The sequence below is a fragment of the Oncorhynchus tshawytscha genome, linkage group LG22, assembly GCF_018296145.1.
Source record: "Oncorhynchus tshawytscha isolate Ot180627B linkage group LG22, Otsh_v2.0, whole genome shotgun sequence".
Classification (NCBI taxonomy): domain Eukaryota; kingdom Metazoa; phylum Chordata; class Actinopteri; order Salmoniformes; family Salmonidae; genus Oncorhynchus; species Oncorhynchus tshawytscha.
This window is the reverse complement of record NC_056450.1, coordinates 8,791,640-8,807,765: the sequence shown is the minus strand read 5'-3', so window position 1 is coordinate 8,807,765 and position 16,126 is coordinate 8,791,640. Positions and strand designations below refer to the sequence as shown.

The 16,126-nt window shown below is 41.8% G+C and overlaps 1 protein-coding gene across 1 annotated transcript; it reads right to left on the bottom strand.

Moving 5' to 3' along the window:
* Positions 1-353: 353 nt before the first annotated feature.
* Positions 354-3,581, bottom strand: sp5l (Sp5 transcription factor-like). The gene is made up of 2 exons (XM_024404496.1): positions 3,134-3,581; positions 354-2,608 (listed from the first exon to the last, which is right to left on the bottom strand). Exons 1-2 carry the CDS (start codon positions 3,185-3,187, stop codon positions 1,478-1,480), a joined length of 1,185 nt encoding a protein of 394 aa, XP_024260264.1. The 5' UTR covers positions 3,188-3,581; the 3' UTR covers positions 354-1,477.
* Between the last annotated feature and the right edge of the window lie 12,545 nt (positions 3,582-16,126).

The following is a 16,126-nucleotide window of genomic DNA, read 5'->3' as shown; positions in this document are numbered from 1 at the left end:
AGAAGGCCCACCCCAAACTGCCCCGTCTCCCACAAACAGCCCCCGTCCCAAGTCAATGGTGGTCTCTCCGTGTTTACTTTGAGGTGTGAAATCTTTGAACATTCCCTCCACTCCCCATTTTGAAGAGGTGTTTGCTTCACACTTCAATGATACAATGACCCACCAGCTGTATTCTGAATGAATACAAATGAAATTACATTTGAATGAAATGTTAGATATTTTGGTTGACTAGAATGCCGTTCACTGCATTAGGTGGAAGAAGGCATAAAAAACATTTGAGTCTCACACTATCACTCTGAGAAAATAACACATTACATTGAATATGTATTTGCTATAAGCAAGGAATTCCCGTTTATTAAAATGTACATGCAGTCTTAACTTCAATGAAGTTGTCTGTGAAAGTGATACATTATTTACAAAGTCTTCCAACAAATTGTGGTTTGTACACATAGGAATGGCAATTCACATTCTGATTAAATAACAAGAATCAATTTCAGCAACAGACGAAACTGAGATAGGGGTTTATATATATCCATGAATAAAACATTATAACACTGATCCCACAATCAACCGTCAGATTAATATATACATTTGGCCAAACAGCAAATTTCTTCAAATCAACCTACATGTGTTATACTTCATTCAGATACATTTTCTTTCTCATGTGATTCACATTCCAGTATCAAAAATGTTTCTGAATTCCAGATTCTAAAAGATGAAACATGCAGAAAGTGGATCCACTTGCATGTTACATAAATTTGCTGAATTGATTTATATTTCAATATGACAAATTCAATCAAAAATAAAATGAAGACCTCGGAATTCTTATTATGACTATCTATTCAAGCTGCTATCCACTTTACTACTTAAAAACAGTCTTCGTTTTGAAAAAAAAAAAATCAATCATACTGTATATTCAATTATGTACATACCTTTAACACTAGTTTTTACGTTATTTTTGGACTTTTTATTACTACTTCTTATTATTGGACTTTTGTAGTTGGCATTTGATTCTTGATTGATATTATGGTACTGCATTGTTGAGTTAGCAAGCAAGCATTTCACTGTACCGTGTGCACGTGACCAACCAAAACTTTGATTTGATTTGACCGTGGACATTGACAGCTGATTAATGTGGGAACCAGGTTATAATGTCACCATCAAAGGTAAAGAGTGGCTACCCCCTTGCTATGGGAGATCCTTTTTTGTGCGACACCTAGAAATGCCCAGTGAACGCTCTGTGTCCATATCACAATCCTGAACCACTCGATTTGCTTCCCTTGTTGTGAAATACCTCTCAAAAGCGTGTTGTTGACGGGCTGAAAATGGTCACGACTACAGAGGTTAATAGTCTATAGGTTGTCCTTGTGGTCCGCACCACTCTCCCTCGGAGGGTCTGTGGCAGTTACAGTATCATCACATATTGCAGTCTCTTGGCTCTATATAGAGTCTATTGAATCCCCCCCTCTAGTCCGTTCTACTCTCTCTTGATATTGGCCAACAGAGAGTCCGACGTGTTCCCACCAGACCGGCTCTTCCTACTCTGGTGAGTCTTGACGTGTTTGGAGAGGTGGTCGCTCCTCATGAACCTCTTCCCGCACTGCTGGCATCCGAACCTCTTCTCCCCGGTGTGTGTTCTGAGGTGGCGCTGTAGCTCGTCGGAGCGTGTGAAGCTCTTCCCGCAGAACAGCCAGTTGCAGATGAACGGCCTCTCCCCGGCATGCCAGCGCAGGTGGGCCTTCAGGTGAGACGTCTTCTTGTACACCTTGCCGCACTCTGGGATATGACAGATGTGCAGTCGTTTCTTGCCAAACTCGAGTCCCCCGCCGTTGGCTTGGCAGTTGGGGCACTTGCAGCGACGGCAGCGGCGTGTGGAGGATAACAGGCCCTTGGAGGTGCCCTGTAGGAGGGCTGCGATTTGGGGCTGGTGGCCCAGGACCAGCTGCCGGCCCAGGGAAAAGGGGTGGTGGTTGGTGGGGCTTCCGTGGCCAGTGGTCTGGGGGAGGCTCCACCAGCCCTGCTGGCCCTCCTCCCCTACATGGTGTTGTCCGCCGGATAGATGGTGCCTGGCGGAGGATACAGAGTTCTGAAAGAAGCCGGGGAAGTTTTGTCCCACAGAGACGCCGTTATGCTGGGGGTAGTACTGCGGCCCATTGGGACCCTGGCTCTGGGATGAGAGGACCTTGACGGGGGAGAGCTCGAAAGAGTAGGCGGAGGGAGGCTCGGCCGGCGGAGTCAGGGGCAGCTCGTGGTGGTGGTGGTGATGGTGGTGGTGATGGTAGAGCGCGTGGGGGTGAGGACCCAGGCCAGAAGGCAGACTCTGTCCAGGGCCAACAGGGAACTGGACCTTGGGCACCGCGAATGTCATCTGATGTGCAGCTGCAGTGAGACTGGAGGCGCTGAGACTAGAACTAGGGGCCACCGCCACCTCGTTGCTCCAGAGCTGGAACATCCCAGAGGCTGAGCTCACCCCCATCGCCCCCTCATAGGGGAACTGGGAGCTCTCAGAGCCCACCGTGCCACCCACCTGCCAGGCCTGGCTACAGGTGGTGGCCAGGAAGGACAGGGCGTTGGGGGCTCCCTCTGGGGACGAGCTGGGGGTCCGGTCCTGGTGGAAGATGGATAAAGAACATAATTCACTAACTCACACTAATGACCCAGGCTAATCAATCTATCACATTTTTTCATAAAGTACTTTTTTTTTTACATCACATGTTGTCACAGGATGCTTTTACAATACGTCTGGTGAAACTTCAGGAATCATAGCAATTCAAGTGATTATTGTGTATTTAAAAAAATGTATTGTGTGCAAATAACAGTAATTTCTCACGAGGTACTTTTATTTGTTCTTCAATATCAGATAACAGAAGTTTTACATATACAAATGACTACAACTATATCATGATAACAGTTTCTGTGCAACTTAAAACTTCCTAACACTCTTTCATTCTGTCAGGTTTTAAAATAATAAAACATTTACTTAGCTATAAACGCGACAGAGAATACAGCCTACTGAACATCACATTTTAGAACTCGATTTATTAACCTGAACAAATGATTGCCGCACATTTATGCAGACGCAATAAACTGTATAGAAGTGCCTATATTGATTCGTATCAAAACGATTACAAACCTGTAAAAAGGTGTGTAGAAAGTTGTCATTCCGTTGTATCGTCAGCGCAGCCATCTGTCCAAGCGCTCTGTGTCTCCGCACCTGCAACACGAGCTGCGCGGAAAGGCAGCGATGAACGAGTTTAACAGGGAAGGTGCGCGGTGTCGATGGAGAGAAGCGCAGCAAGCACCCGGGTCTTGGATTGACCCTGAAACTAGAAACAGTCCTATCCAGAAACAAAGTAATCCTGTGTCATGCAAGGCAAGTATCCGGTCCTCCGTCCGCTTGGTTACAACGCTTAAAATGGTCTGACTCCGAATGAATGACCAAACTAATTCCAGTTCATGTGGGTCCTCTTTTCAGTCACCAGCAGTCGCATACAGCCACAGAGCAGAACGCTTCTTTGAAGTGCAAGTGAAGGAGAGACTATCGCAAGAAATCCTGTGGATTATTTCAAAGGCAGTTGCATGAGTTGTATCTTGTCTTTATAAAGAGGCAAGGTCCTCTCAACGGGGTCTCCATGAGAACCAGTATGGAGAGGAGATGTGAGGAGGGGAGTAAGGGAGGGGGGGGGGTTGATTGGGGAGGAGGGGGTTACATTGATAGTTGGTTGACGGAGAGGGTTGCTCATAATTTGCACTCAATTTCAACCAAATGCTGACCTTGCAAAACAACTCCTCCCTCAATTGTTCTGAAAAACTTTGAGGCGTGAAAAAGGTATTTAGTAATATCGTACAATTTGAGGGAGGGATGTGCTCTCGATTTTCTCTGCATATAAACTGCATATCAACGCGGATTTTGTTAAATAAATGGGCAACTTTATTACACGTGTAGGCTATTACTATTATTAATAATACGCCTGATCGTAATAATAAGCATCACCATTTGGCATTTCTGCACATAACATTATCAATATAGTTTAGAAGACAGAAAAATCTAAACCAAGATCACTCCATTTATTATTACCTACAGTGCTTGGAACAACACAATTTGCATGAATGGAATAATAATAATTATTGTGCATTCTAAATATAATATTCTTAAATTGCTGAACTCTATCAGCAACGTCTACAGCGCTTGCAACATCGCTTGAAATTAAGTGGGGTCTTTACTTGTTATTTGATCTTCATGATAAGCAGGTCATGAGCAGTTACACACGAAAATACATGGCTTAAATTCTATTCAATGCACCAAAATGCAAAGCTATTTTGAGATGAGATGAATCACCCACACAGAGCATTCAGAGTCAAATACATTGGTGATATATCATACCGGGGTGGAGAAGGGCAATACAAGATCAAATCAAATATGTTTCATCACAGAAACAAATACAACGCTTTTAAACTTTGTCCTTTCAGTTCTCGCTCCTTTTTCTCACGGTTACACCTTCCCAGGCTTCACTTGGGATCAGACTGTAAAGAATGTCACATCACCCTCATGACCATAACATTACATGTTTTCCCTCACAAAGCTAATTGATAAAACCTAATCAAAGCCTCCCCAGTACTCACTGCTAGGTGACACGTCAAATAGGTCCTGCCCTGCGTGACTCCCTCACCCTTCAGGGTCAAGGAAAGGCCATTACAGATCTACTGCATTAATACATGCAGATTGGGAGAGTTAATCTAATTCTATAGATCTGTTAACCATTACAAAGTTAAGAGCTTAAATTCAAGTCGGGAGCTCTGCTCATTTCTCATGTAAATAGGAGAGCAAAGCCTGAGTCTCTCTTCTTTTGCTGTGAACCACATTATTCGCACATTTCGGCGGTTCTCAATGAAAGAAAATGCAGAGAACGTTGCAGAAAAGGATCAGACTTTGTTCGATGTTAAATTAATACCTAACACCACTTTAGCAAAATATATACATGAGTCATATATATATATATACCTGTAATGTAAGCAATCATTTCCAAACAGTTACTTTGTGATTTAAAAGTTTGCGTCGTTAGAAAAACATGACAGGCAAACAAAATGTAGATTAAAGATTAAGAGGCAAATGTCATTTCAATCTGACCCATTGGTATTTTGATGAATGGAAAACGAGGGTTCTACTAACTAGTTATTACCACACCAACACAGTACGTAATATTACTTATTTACAAAATAACTCGATTTTCTTTCCGAAAAGAAAATTCATTTGAGGGGTCAGATACATAAGCATAAGGGTAGTAACCATTACTGATTACATTTGCCCTATGGCCGTTTGAGAAGGATATTTTTACCTGACCATTTGCATATAAAGGGGCTTGCGGGGAGAAGACTGGGGCAGTGTTGCCTCTAATACATGCAGTGTGTTACAATTGGTCTAATAAAAAAACGGTCATGGCTAACATAGAAAGGAAATACATAAAAACGTTATTTTTAAACAGCTTTCCGTGAATTATAGCTCATGCCTTCATGTCATACTAATGCAATGATTCATGCAATGACGGATGTCAATCATTTTATTTTGGTTTGACAAGAGATGATCTGCTAATTGTCGCATGAATATACAGCCTCGGCAAAGATCATGCAAGTGATGCATTTAGTGTGTGGTTGGCTCTGATCTCCGAATGACCTCGACTGAGAAAAGCCGATGGAGGACAATTCAGCTCCATTTTCAAATGTTTTGTTCCGCCCACCCTTTCTGAACAGTACGAGATATCCATTAGATTTGCTGTAACCGTAGCTTGCCACCTGAAAACAAAAGCTAATATAGCTTTCCTCAGAAATGCCGCACTCAATTATGTTTGCCTGGTAAAACAGTATTTGTAATCAACATTTTGGAACAGAGTATTTTCACTTTGAAATCCAAGGTCTCTAAGAAAATGATCTGCCACCTTTGGATATGCACTGAGTACACAAAACATTAGGTACACCTGCTCTTTCCATGACATAGACTGACCATGTAAGTCCACGTGAAAGCTATGATGCCTTATTGATGTCATTTGTTAAATCCACTTCAATCAGTGTAGATCCTCCCTTTAGATTTGTGTCTATTAGGTCGCTGTTTGGGAATTGTTAGATTACTTGTTAGATATTACTGCACTGTCGGAACTAGAAGCACAAGCATTTCGTTACACTCGCATTAACATCTGCTAACCATGTGTGTGTGACCAATACAATTGGATTTTTATGAAGGGGAGGAGACAGGTTAAAGAATGATTTTGAAGCCTTGAGACAATTGAGACATGGATTGTGTATGTGTGCCATTCATAGGGTGAATGAGAGAGACAAAAGATTTAAGTGCCTTTGAACGTGGTATGGTATGTGCACCAGGTGCACCAGTTTGAGTCAAGAACTGAAAAGCTGCTGGGTTTCTCACGCTCAACAGTTTTCCGTGTGTATCAAGAATGGTCCGCCACCCAAAAGAACATCCAGGCAACTTGACACATCTCTGGGAAGCATTGGAGTCAACATGGGCCAGGATCCCTGTGAAACACTTTCGGCACCTTGTAGAGTCCATGTCCCGACAAATTGAGGCTGTTCTGAGGGCAAAAGGTGTGGGGGGGGGGGTGCGCAACTCAACATTAGGAAGATGTTCTTAATGTTTTGTACACTCAGTGTAAATCCCCCAGTGTAACCTTTCAAAACATCTAATAGTATCATTCATGATTTTTAAAGGTAGAAATAAAAAAGAACATTTAAGATTTAAGGAAAACCAGTTGCAAACAAATCAAAGAGAGCAAGAGCTCTTCCAAGAAGGAAGACATCAAATATTAGTGCTGTCCCATCTTCAAAGCTCTGAGGTACCCAGGCTGCTGCTGCTCTGTGTGTCTCCTCTTGCTTTATTACCCAGCACAAGTTGTTAATTACCCTGATTCCTATTTCCTGTCCCCACTCCCCCCCCCTCCGCCTCCCCCTTCCCCACTGTACCGACTCCCTCCCTCCCTCCCAGATGAGGTGCTTTGAAGTGCAAAGTACCCTCTCCTCACTTTGAACTGTGAAAACAATGCTCATGTGGTGCTCTGCTTACTGCTTACCTTCCCCATGTTAGCTCATTTAAATAGACCTGGATACATACAGCAAGCAGGCTTCCTTCTACACTATTTCATGGGACAACGAGAGAGTGTTTTCCAGAGAGCGAGCGGTCCCAGTGTTGAGTAAACAGCTGTTGTGATAGCAGGCAATCAGGCCTCACGACTGTAAACATTCAGGGATGTGCTGGATTTTTATTTTATTTTGTCTTTATTTAACTAGGCAAGTCAGTTAAGATCGTATTCTTATTTTCAATGACAGCCTAGGAACAGTGGGCTAACTGCCTTGCTCAGGGGCAGAACGACAGATTGTTATTTAATATATATATATATATATTTTTTACCTTGTCAGCTTGGGGATTTGATCTTGCAACCTTTACAAGTCCAACGCTCTAACCACAAGGCTACCAGCCACCCCATAGGGTCAGATAGACAGCTGGCCACCAACTTCAACGCTGAGAATGTCTTGGCTGGCCTATCGAATATAATATTTTCTTAAAGACATTTCAAGAATTTGAACTGAAATTATAATTGATGACATCCACATTTATGAGATATATTAGACACAAACTACCTGAGGAATATAGAACTTTGCTGAGGGTCATTGCTATATTGTGATGTTAAATGACATTTTGTTTGTCACATGCGCCGAATACAACCTTACCGTGAAATGCTTACTTACAAGAATTTAACCAACAATGCAGTTAAAAAAATAGAGGTAAGAAAATATTCACTAAATAAACTAGTAAAAAATTTCAAAAACATGCAATAAGAAGTGCGGGGGTACAGGTTAGTTGAAGTAATGTACTGTATATGTAGGTAGGGGTAAAGTGACTATGCATAGATAATAAACAGCGAGTAGCAGCAGTGTAAAAACACAAAGGGGGTGGGGGGGGTTCATGTAAATAATCCGGATTGCCCTTTCAGTTTCAATCTGTTCCGTCGAAAAGGAAACAAAAATATCAATTTTCACCCATTACAGATGACAAACCACTAGCCATGCTGTTTTTGTCACCGATCAATTCCCTCTTTAAAGTACGCAAAACAATGCATGAAGAATATTCTAGTAGCTAGACAAGCTGTTTTTTTTCTTTCCATTTCATCATCTTGCCTGGGGGGCAGTTTAAAAGCCCTCAGATCACTAAAATGTCCCAGCTGTCATGACCATCTGCACCCTAAAAGGCCATACAGCCACATAACAGAGGACAGAGGAGAGGAACTGCCTTTGTACTGGTGGCCCATGGGTATATCCCAAATGGCAGGCTATTCCCTACATAGTGCACCACTTTTGACCAGATCATGGGCCCTGGTCAAAAGTAGTGCACTGCATAGGAATAGGGTTCCATTTTGGAACGCAGCCTGTGTCAGAAGCTCCTGTTTTACAGCACCAAGTTGACTAAATGACCCTCATGTGACGAACAGTGGGCTAATGGAAGAGACAGGAGACAGACAGAAGGTTTAAAGCCTGCAGCTTGGCTGCACTGCTTTACTTTAGAAGCATTCAGAAGGAGAGAAAGGGGACAATATGGTGTGTAATTACCATGACAGTACTGTATTATTGGAAGGAGGACTAATTTCAACAGCTGAAGTTTACAGTAGGCAATATTATGACCATTTTAAAGTTCCATCGGGACATTTTTTCCTGACTCTTATGATGTGGTGGGGAGGAGAGTCGGGGGGATTTCAGTATATTTTGCAGGGAAATTAAACTTGTCACTCCAAAAACAACTTCCCCAAAGAGTGCTTAATAAATGATGATCTTTATTATGATCTTTAGAAGTGATTTCTATGTAAATACTGTGAAATATAGGTCTCAAAATACTAAACAAACAGTATTGAAATGGTAAAAAGATTAAATTCCAGAATCCAGATGTAGAAAAAAGAGAAGAAGAAAATTAAAAATATATCAGGGAATCCAGAATTCCCACACCTGTGCAACTAGGCCCTACACCTGTCTATTAGCATGTATGCAAGCTCCAGCCTTCAGTCACCTGGGCAGACACAGACAGACAGCACACATTTCCACTTGTCAAAGAAAACTTTTATCAATACCAGGTGCACTTGAAGTTTGTTTGCATTTTGTTTTCCGGCACTCTTAACAACTTCAGAAGTCAGATCACAGGAGTGTGTGATCAAAGCGCCTTGCGGTTAGTTCTGGAAACACAGGAGTGCTACGCACGGCTTTGATACTCCACATCAATATTTCAATTCAACAATCGCTTGACATGCACCCGTACTCCCAGAGACGAAAGACGAAAAGGAAGGAGTAGAGAGCGAGAGAGAGAGAGAGAGAGAGAGAGAGAGAGAGATCTAGGGAAGGTAGAAGGGGCGCTGTATGGAGGAACTAAGAGAGGTGGATTGATGGAATTGTTAACATGTCTTTTCCTTTCATAGCAATGTTGCACAAAGGCAACTGATCTTCTTTAGCCGTTACCTTTGTGATTTTTGTTTCACATTTTTTCTTCACACTGTGTGATAGGCTAGAAAAGACAATAATGCCCTTTCTACAACATAGAACTATTGTAAGCCCTTCTGTTGGTAGCAAACCGTGGCACGAAAAAGTCAGCAGAATTTGTTTTACAGGTTTTTATCAAAGGGGTATACATTCTCAGAAAAAAGGGCATGGTTAGGGTACAGTATTGTTCCCTGGGGTACAAAAAGATGAAAATACACATCATGTACCTTCAGAGGTACACATGTAATCTCACATGGTACTGTTCGGTACCTTTTAGGGTACATGCGCGGATAATCTATTATAAAATTGTACATTTTTGTACCCAATATTTTGAATATAAAAAGATATGATCATCACATCACACACTCTCAAAAACCATGGCCATCATTTTCATATTTCCCAGCATGCTCTATTGCAGGTTTATTTATTTTTTACTGTTTGTTTCAATATGTGTGTTTTTGCATGCACATTGATTGATTTATGCTAAATAAAGACAAATACATTTGTTATAAACTAATCCAATCTGTTAGTAGTTGGACTTATTGCAACAGTTACTGTGATAGTTACTGTTACTCCAGTTACTGGAGTAAGCTGTCAATGTCAATAAGAATTTATTCTTAACTGGCTTGCCTAGTTAAATAAAGGTTCAATTTAAAACAATACAAATTCTTGTGAAGAAGTATATTCTGTAATTAGTTACAAAACATTTGAAATGCAATTCATTATTGCTGCTGATATCCAACAGTCCATGATCAGATCTGTTGACCATGAGAGCATTTTGCAGATAACATGGGTTGAGGCATACTATCTAGGCTTGGAATGACATGTGGTCCATAGAAGCAGTAAAGAAGTTAATCGAACTCGACCAAAACAATGGAATTGCCATGGAAACGCATGGGGGAAAGATCACAGTCTCCTCATTGCCCCCCAGCAAAATGATCCTACATTTAGGCTATTGTTTGTGTATTCCACACTTTGTTGAGGTGAAAATCAGAGTATAAAACTGTATGGATGTCAACCCCAATACATGTTCATGTCATCATCACCAATCAACTGCATTGCCGTTTAAAAAGACTGACTACTACCAGTGATTGTTGTATGCTAGCTATGCTAACAAGTTATAAGAACGGGCATTAGCATTTAGCAGTCGTTTCTTATAAACCTTAAAAGGGAAAACTTCTACATGTAATGCAGCGAAAACAGACAGATATACCCAAATCTAACTTTAGTAACCACATTGTGGGCCTGTTACACTACATAGATCATGACAGATTTCATTAATATATACTTTGTTAGATTTTTGTTGATTGTGTGCCAATCTGGTCAATAAAACATCTGTGGTCCATTGACTCCTTTACCACATCTATTGTTTACCTGGTCATCAAAGACCACACGGGTGTTTCAAAGAGTTTCAAAGAGCTGTCAGTCAAGGGAAGCTCATTAATATAAGGTCCCCACCCACTCAGCATGTTCTTTCAGTCTTCCTGATATTTTATTTAATTAGGCAAGTCAGTTAAGAACAAATTCTTATTTACAATGACGGCCTACACTGGCCAAACCCAGACGACACTGGGCCAATTGCGCTATGGGACTGCCAATCACAGCCAGTTGTGATACAGCCTGGATTCAAACCAGGGTGTCTGTAGCGACACCTCTGTCACTGAGATCCAGTGCCTTAGACCGCTGTACCACTTGGGAGCCCAGTAATGTCACCTTAGAAGCTTAGACATGAGGGAATGTACATGAAAACAACATACAATAAGTGGACAATTTATTGGTGCCTCTCTATTAAATCAAATCAATTTTATTTGACACGTGCTGAATACAACAGGTCTAGCTTACAGTGAAATGCTTACTTACAAGCCCTTAAGCAACAATGCAGTTTTAAGAAAATAGAGTTATGAAAATATTTATTAAATAAACAAAATAAAATCTAAATAAAAAGCAACAAAGTAAAAAGTAACAATAATGAGGCTATATACAAGGGGTACCGGTACTGAGTCAATGTGCGCGGTTACAGGTTCGTTGAAGTAATTTGTACATGTAGGTAGGGGTAAAGTGACTATGCATAGATAATAAACAGCATGTAGCAGCAGTGTAAAAACAAAGGGGTGGCAGGGGGTGGGGGCTTCAATGCTATACTCTTGCCTATACTCGGCCTCGTCTCAGGATGGTAAGTTGGTGGTTGAAGATATCCCTCTAGTGGTGTGGAGGCTGTGCTTTGGCAAATTGGGTCGGGTTATATCCTGCCTGTTTGGCCCTGTCCGGGGGTATCATCGGATGGGGCCACAGTGTCTCCTGACCCCTCTCGTCTCAGCCTCCAGTATTTATGCTGCAGTAGTTTATGTGTCGGGGGGCTAGGGTCAGTCTGTTATATCTAGAGTATTTCTCCTGTCTTATACGGTGTCCTGTGTGCATTTAAGTATGCTCTCTCTAATTCTCTTTCTTTCTTTCTTTCTCTCTCTCACAGAGGACCTGAGCCCTAGGACCATGCCTCAGGACTACCTGGCATGATGACTTCTTGTTGTCCTCAGTCCACCTGGCTGTGCTGCTGCTCCAGTTTCAGCTGTTCTGCCTGTGGCTATGGAACCCTGACCTGTTCACTGTGATTACTATTATTTGACCATGTTGGTCATTTATGAACATTTGATCATCTTGGCCATGTTCTGTTATAATCTCCACCCGGCACAGCCAGAAGAGGACTGGCCACCCCTCATAGCCTGGTTCCTCTCTAGGTTTCTTCCTAGGTTTTGGCCTTTCTAGGGAGCTTTTCCTAGCCACCGTGCTTCTACTAGAGGTCAACCGATTATGATTTTTCAACGCCGAGTCTCAGAGCGAGTGATGTTTGAAACGCTACTAGCGCGCACCCCAATAACTAGCTAGCCATTTCACTTCGGTCAAACCAGCCTCATCTCGGGAGTTGATAGGCTTGAAGTCATGAACAGCGCAATGCTTGACGCACAACGAAGAGCTGCTGGCAAAACACACGAAAGTGCTGTTTGAATGAATGCTTGCGAGCCTGCTTCTGCCTACCACCGTTCAGTCAGATTCTTGTATGCTTGTATGCTTGTATGCTCAGTCAGATTATATGCAACACAGGACACGCTAGATAAACTAGTAATATAATCAACCATGTGTAGTTAACAAGTGATTATGATTGATTGATTGATTGTTTTTATAAGATAAGTTTAATGCTAGCTAGCAACTTACCTTGGCTTACTGCATTCGCGTAACAGGCAGTCTCTTCTGGAGTGCAACGAGAGGCAGGTGGTTAGAGCATTGGACTAGTTAACTGTCAGGTTGCAAGATTGGATCCCCCGAGCTGACAATGTGAAAATCGTTCCTGCCCTGAACGAGGCAGTTAACCCACCGTTCCTAGGCCGTCGTTGAAAATAAGAATGTGTTCTTAACTGACTTGCCTAGTTAAATAAAGATTAAATTAAAGGTGCAAAAAAAAGAGGGAAAAAAAAGAAATATACCAGCAACAGTGTGTGAAAACCTTGTGAAGACTTACAGAAAACGTTTGACCTCTGTCATTGCCAACAAAGGGTATATAACAAAGTATTGAGATAAACTTTTGTTATTGACCAAATACTTATTTTCCACCATAATTTGCAAATAAATTCATTAAAAATCCTACAATGTGATTTTCTGGATTTTTTTTTCTAATTTTGTCTGTCATAGTTGAAGTGTACCTATGATGAAAATTACAGGCCTCTCTCATCTTTTTAAGTGGGAGAACTTGCACAATTGGTGGCTGACTAAATACTTTTTTGCCCCACTATACTTTACCTCAGGCAAGCAATACCTCGAGACTACCTTAATATTAGACATCGTGCACCAGCTGTTATTGACAAATAGACACACACCCCCACCCCTCATCTTACCTGACGGAGCTGTTCCTTCTTTTCTTCATGCGAATGACGGGGATTTGGGCCTTATATCCTTTGCGCCTGACTCATTAAAGAGACATTTTTTGGTCCAGTTCGAGGTCAGTAATCGCTGTTCTGATATCCAGAAACTCTTTTCGGTCATAAGAGACAGTAGCAGCAACATTACGTACAAAATAAGTTAAAACTATGCGAAAATGAGGACGGAAGACCCAGAGTTACCTCTGCTCCAGAGGATAAGTTCATTAGAGTTACCAGTCTAAAATATTGCAGCCCAAATAAATGCTTCACAGAGTTCAAGTAACAGACACATCTGAACATCAACAGTTCAGAGGAGACTGCGTGAATCAGGCCTTCATGGTCGAATTGCTGCAAAGAAACCACTACTGAAGGACACCAATAAGAAGAAGAGACTTGCTTGGGCCAAGAAACATGAGCAATGGACATTAGATCGGTGGGAATATGTCCTTTGGTCTGAATTTGAGATTTTGTTTACAACCGCCGTGTCTTTATGAGACATAGAGTAGGTGAACAGATGATCTCTGCATGTGTGGTTCGCACCGTGAAGCATGGAGGAGGTGGTGTGATGGTGTGGGGGTGCTTTGCTGGTGACACTGTCAGTGATTTATTTAGAATCCAAGGCACGACTTCCGCCGAAGTCGGTCCCTCTCCTTGTTCGGGCGGCGTTCGACGTCACCGGCCTTCTGGCCATCGCCGATCCACTTTTCATTTTCCATTTGTTTTGTCTTTGTTTTACACACCTGGTTTCAATTCCCCAATAACATGTTCATTATTTAACCCTCTGTTTTCACCATGGTTTTTATGCGTGTTTGTTTATTGTAAGTTCGGTCCATTGTTTGTGGACCTGGTGTTACTTCATGTATTTTGATATTTTGTGTTACTTGTGTTACTCATCTCCGCTGTCCTGCGCCTGACTCCTCTGCACCAGCTACACCCAGATCCTTACACACACTTAACCAGCATAGCTACCACAGCATTCTGGAGCGAAACGCCATCTCAACTGGTTTGCGCTAAGTGTGACTATCATTTGTTTTTCAACAGGACAATGTCCCAACACCTCCAGGCGGTGTAAGGGCTTTTTGACCAAGAAGGAGAGTGGACTATTGCATCAGATGACCTGGCCTCCACAATCACCCGACCTCAACCTAGTTGAGATGGTTTGGGATGAGTTGGACCGCAGAGTGAAGGAAAAGCAGTGCTCAGCATATGTGGGAACTCCTTCAAGACGGTTGGAAAAGCATTCCTCATGAAGCTGGTTGAGAGAATGCTAATAGTGTGCAAAGCTGTCATCAAGGCAAAGGGTGACTACTTTGAAGAATCTAAGATATATTTTGATTTGTTTTACACTGTTTTGGTTAGTACATGATTCCATGTGTTATTTTGTAGTTTTGATGTCTTCACTATTATTCTACAATGTATTCTACAAAATAAAGAAAAACCTTTGAATGAGTAGGTGTGTCCAAACCTTTGACTGGTACTGTATATACAATATATTAGAGCCATAAGCCTATATCTCGCATGTGAATGTAACAAAATGTGATGTCATATCAGGTAAAAGTGAATTACTTAGATTGTTAGAGAGTGGGAGAGGAGGGGGACCCATGTTCCCTGCTTCAATCAAGCAGGCTTCAGCCACCCACTTGGCTTCAGTCACCCCCAAGATTGAAGCAGGATACAAATCCAGTTATGACATCCTCCTTGTCAGGCCTCACACTTTGCAAACACGGGTCTTGGGATGGACAGCTTGCGCAGCTTCCTCACATACGGTGCTGGATCTAGCGTGACCTAGTTGAAGAGGAGATGTAAATGGGAAATGTCTGTAAATGGGTAATTCATTGAATTTCCTTTGATTGGTGATGCGTCAATTTGTTGATATAGAGATCTAATCATTCTACAATATGTTTTCTGGTGTTTTTGAAGTACTGTTTCAGAAATGTGCAATATTTGGTCGTGCCCTTTGTTGTGAAATTTTTCAACGTTCGTATTTATAATTTTTGTGCGCCTGAAATGCTCAATTGATTCGAAATGAATAGCTATTACTTACAGAATGTTGGGTCTGTCTTCACAGCATACACCCCTTCTTTGCCTTTGAAAAGCTGGTTTAGTGCCTGGGAAGCTGTGCAGACAGAGTAGATGTTGAGATTTCTAAAATGTCAATCAGTACAGCTTGATGATAGTTGAGAGACAAAAGGAGATGGAAGATGAAATAATACCCCCCCCCCCATCATCAAATCAAATGTTATTGGTCACATACACATGGTTAGCAGATGTTAATGCGAGTGAAATGCTTGTGCTTCAACAACTACCAAATACACACAACTCTAACGGGATGGAATAAGAATATGAAAATATAATTTTCCTTCCGACTTCGACTGTAAAAATATGTGGATGAGCGATGGCCGAGCGGCATAAACAAGGTGCATTTGATGGTATAAGGTACTGTATATACATATGAGATGAGTAATGTAAGATATGTTAACATTATTAAAGTGGCATTGTTTAAAGTGACTAGTGATTAATTTACTAAAGTGCCCAGTGATATGAGTCTAGGTAGGCAGCAGCATCTCTGAGTTAGTGATTTCTGTTTAGCAGTCTGATGGCCTTTAGAGAGAAGCTGTTTTTCAGTCTCTCGGTCTCAGCTTTGATGAACCTGTACTGACCTCGCCTTCTGGATGGTAGCGGGGTGAAAA

Coding starts and splice junctions, on each gene's coding strand:
- sp5l (XM_024404496.1), bottom strand. CDS start 3,187: ATGGCTGCGCTGACGATACAACGGAATGACAACTTTCTACACACCTTT. Junction 2,609..3,133: donor TTCTACACACCTTTTTACAG/GTTTGTAATCGT, acceptor ATCTTCCACCAG/GACCGGACCCCCAGCTCGTC.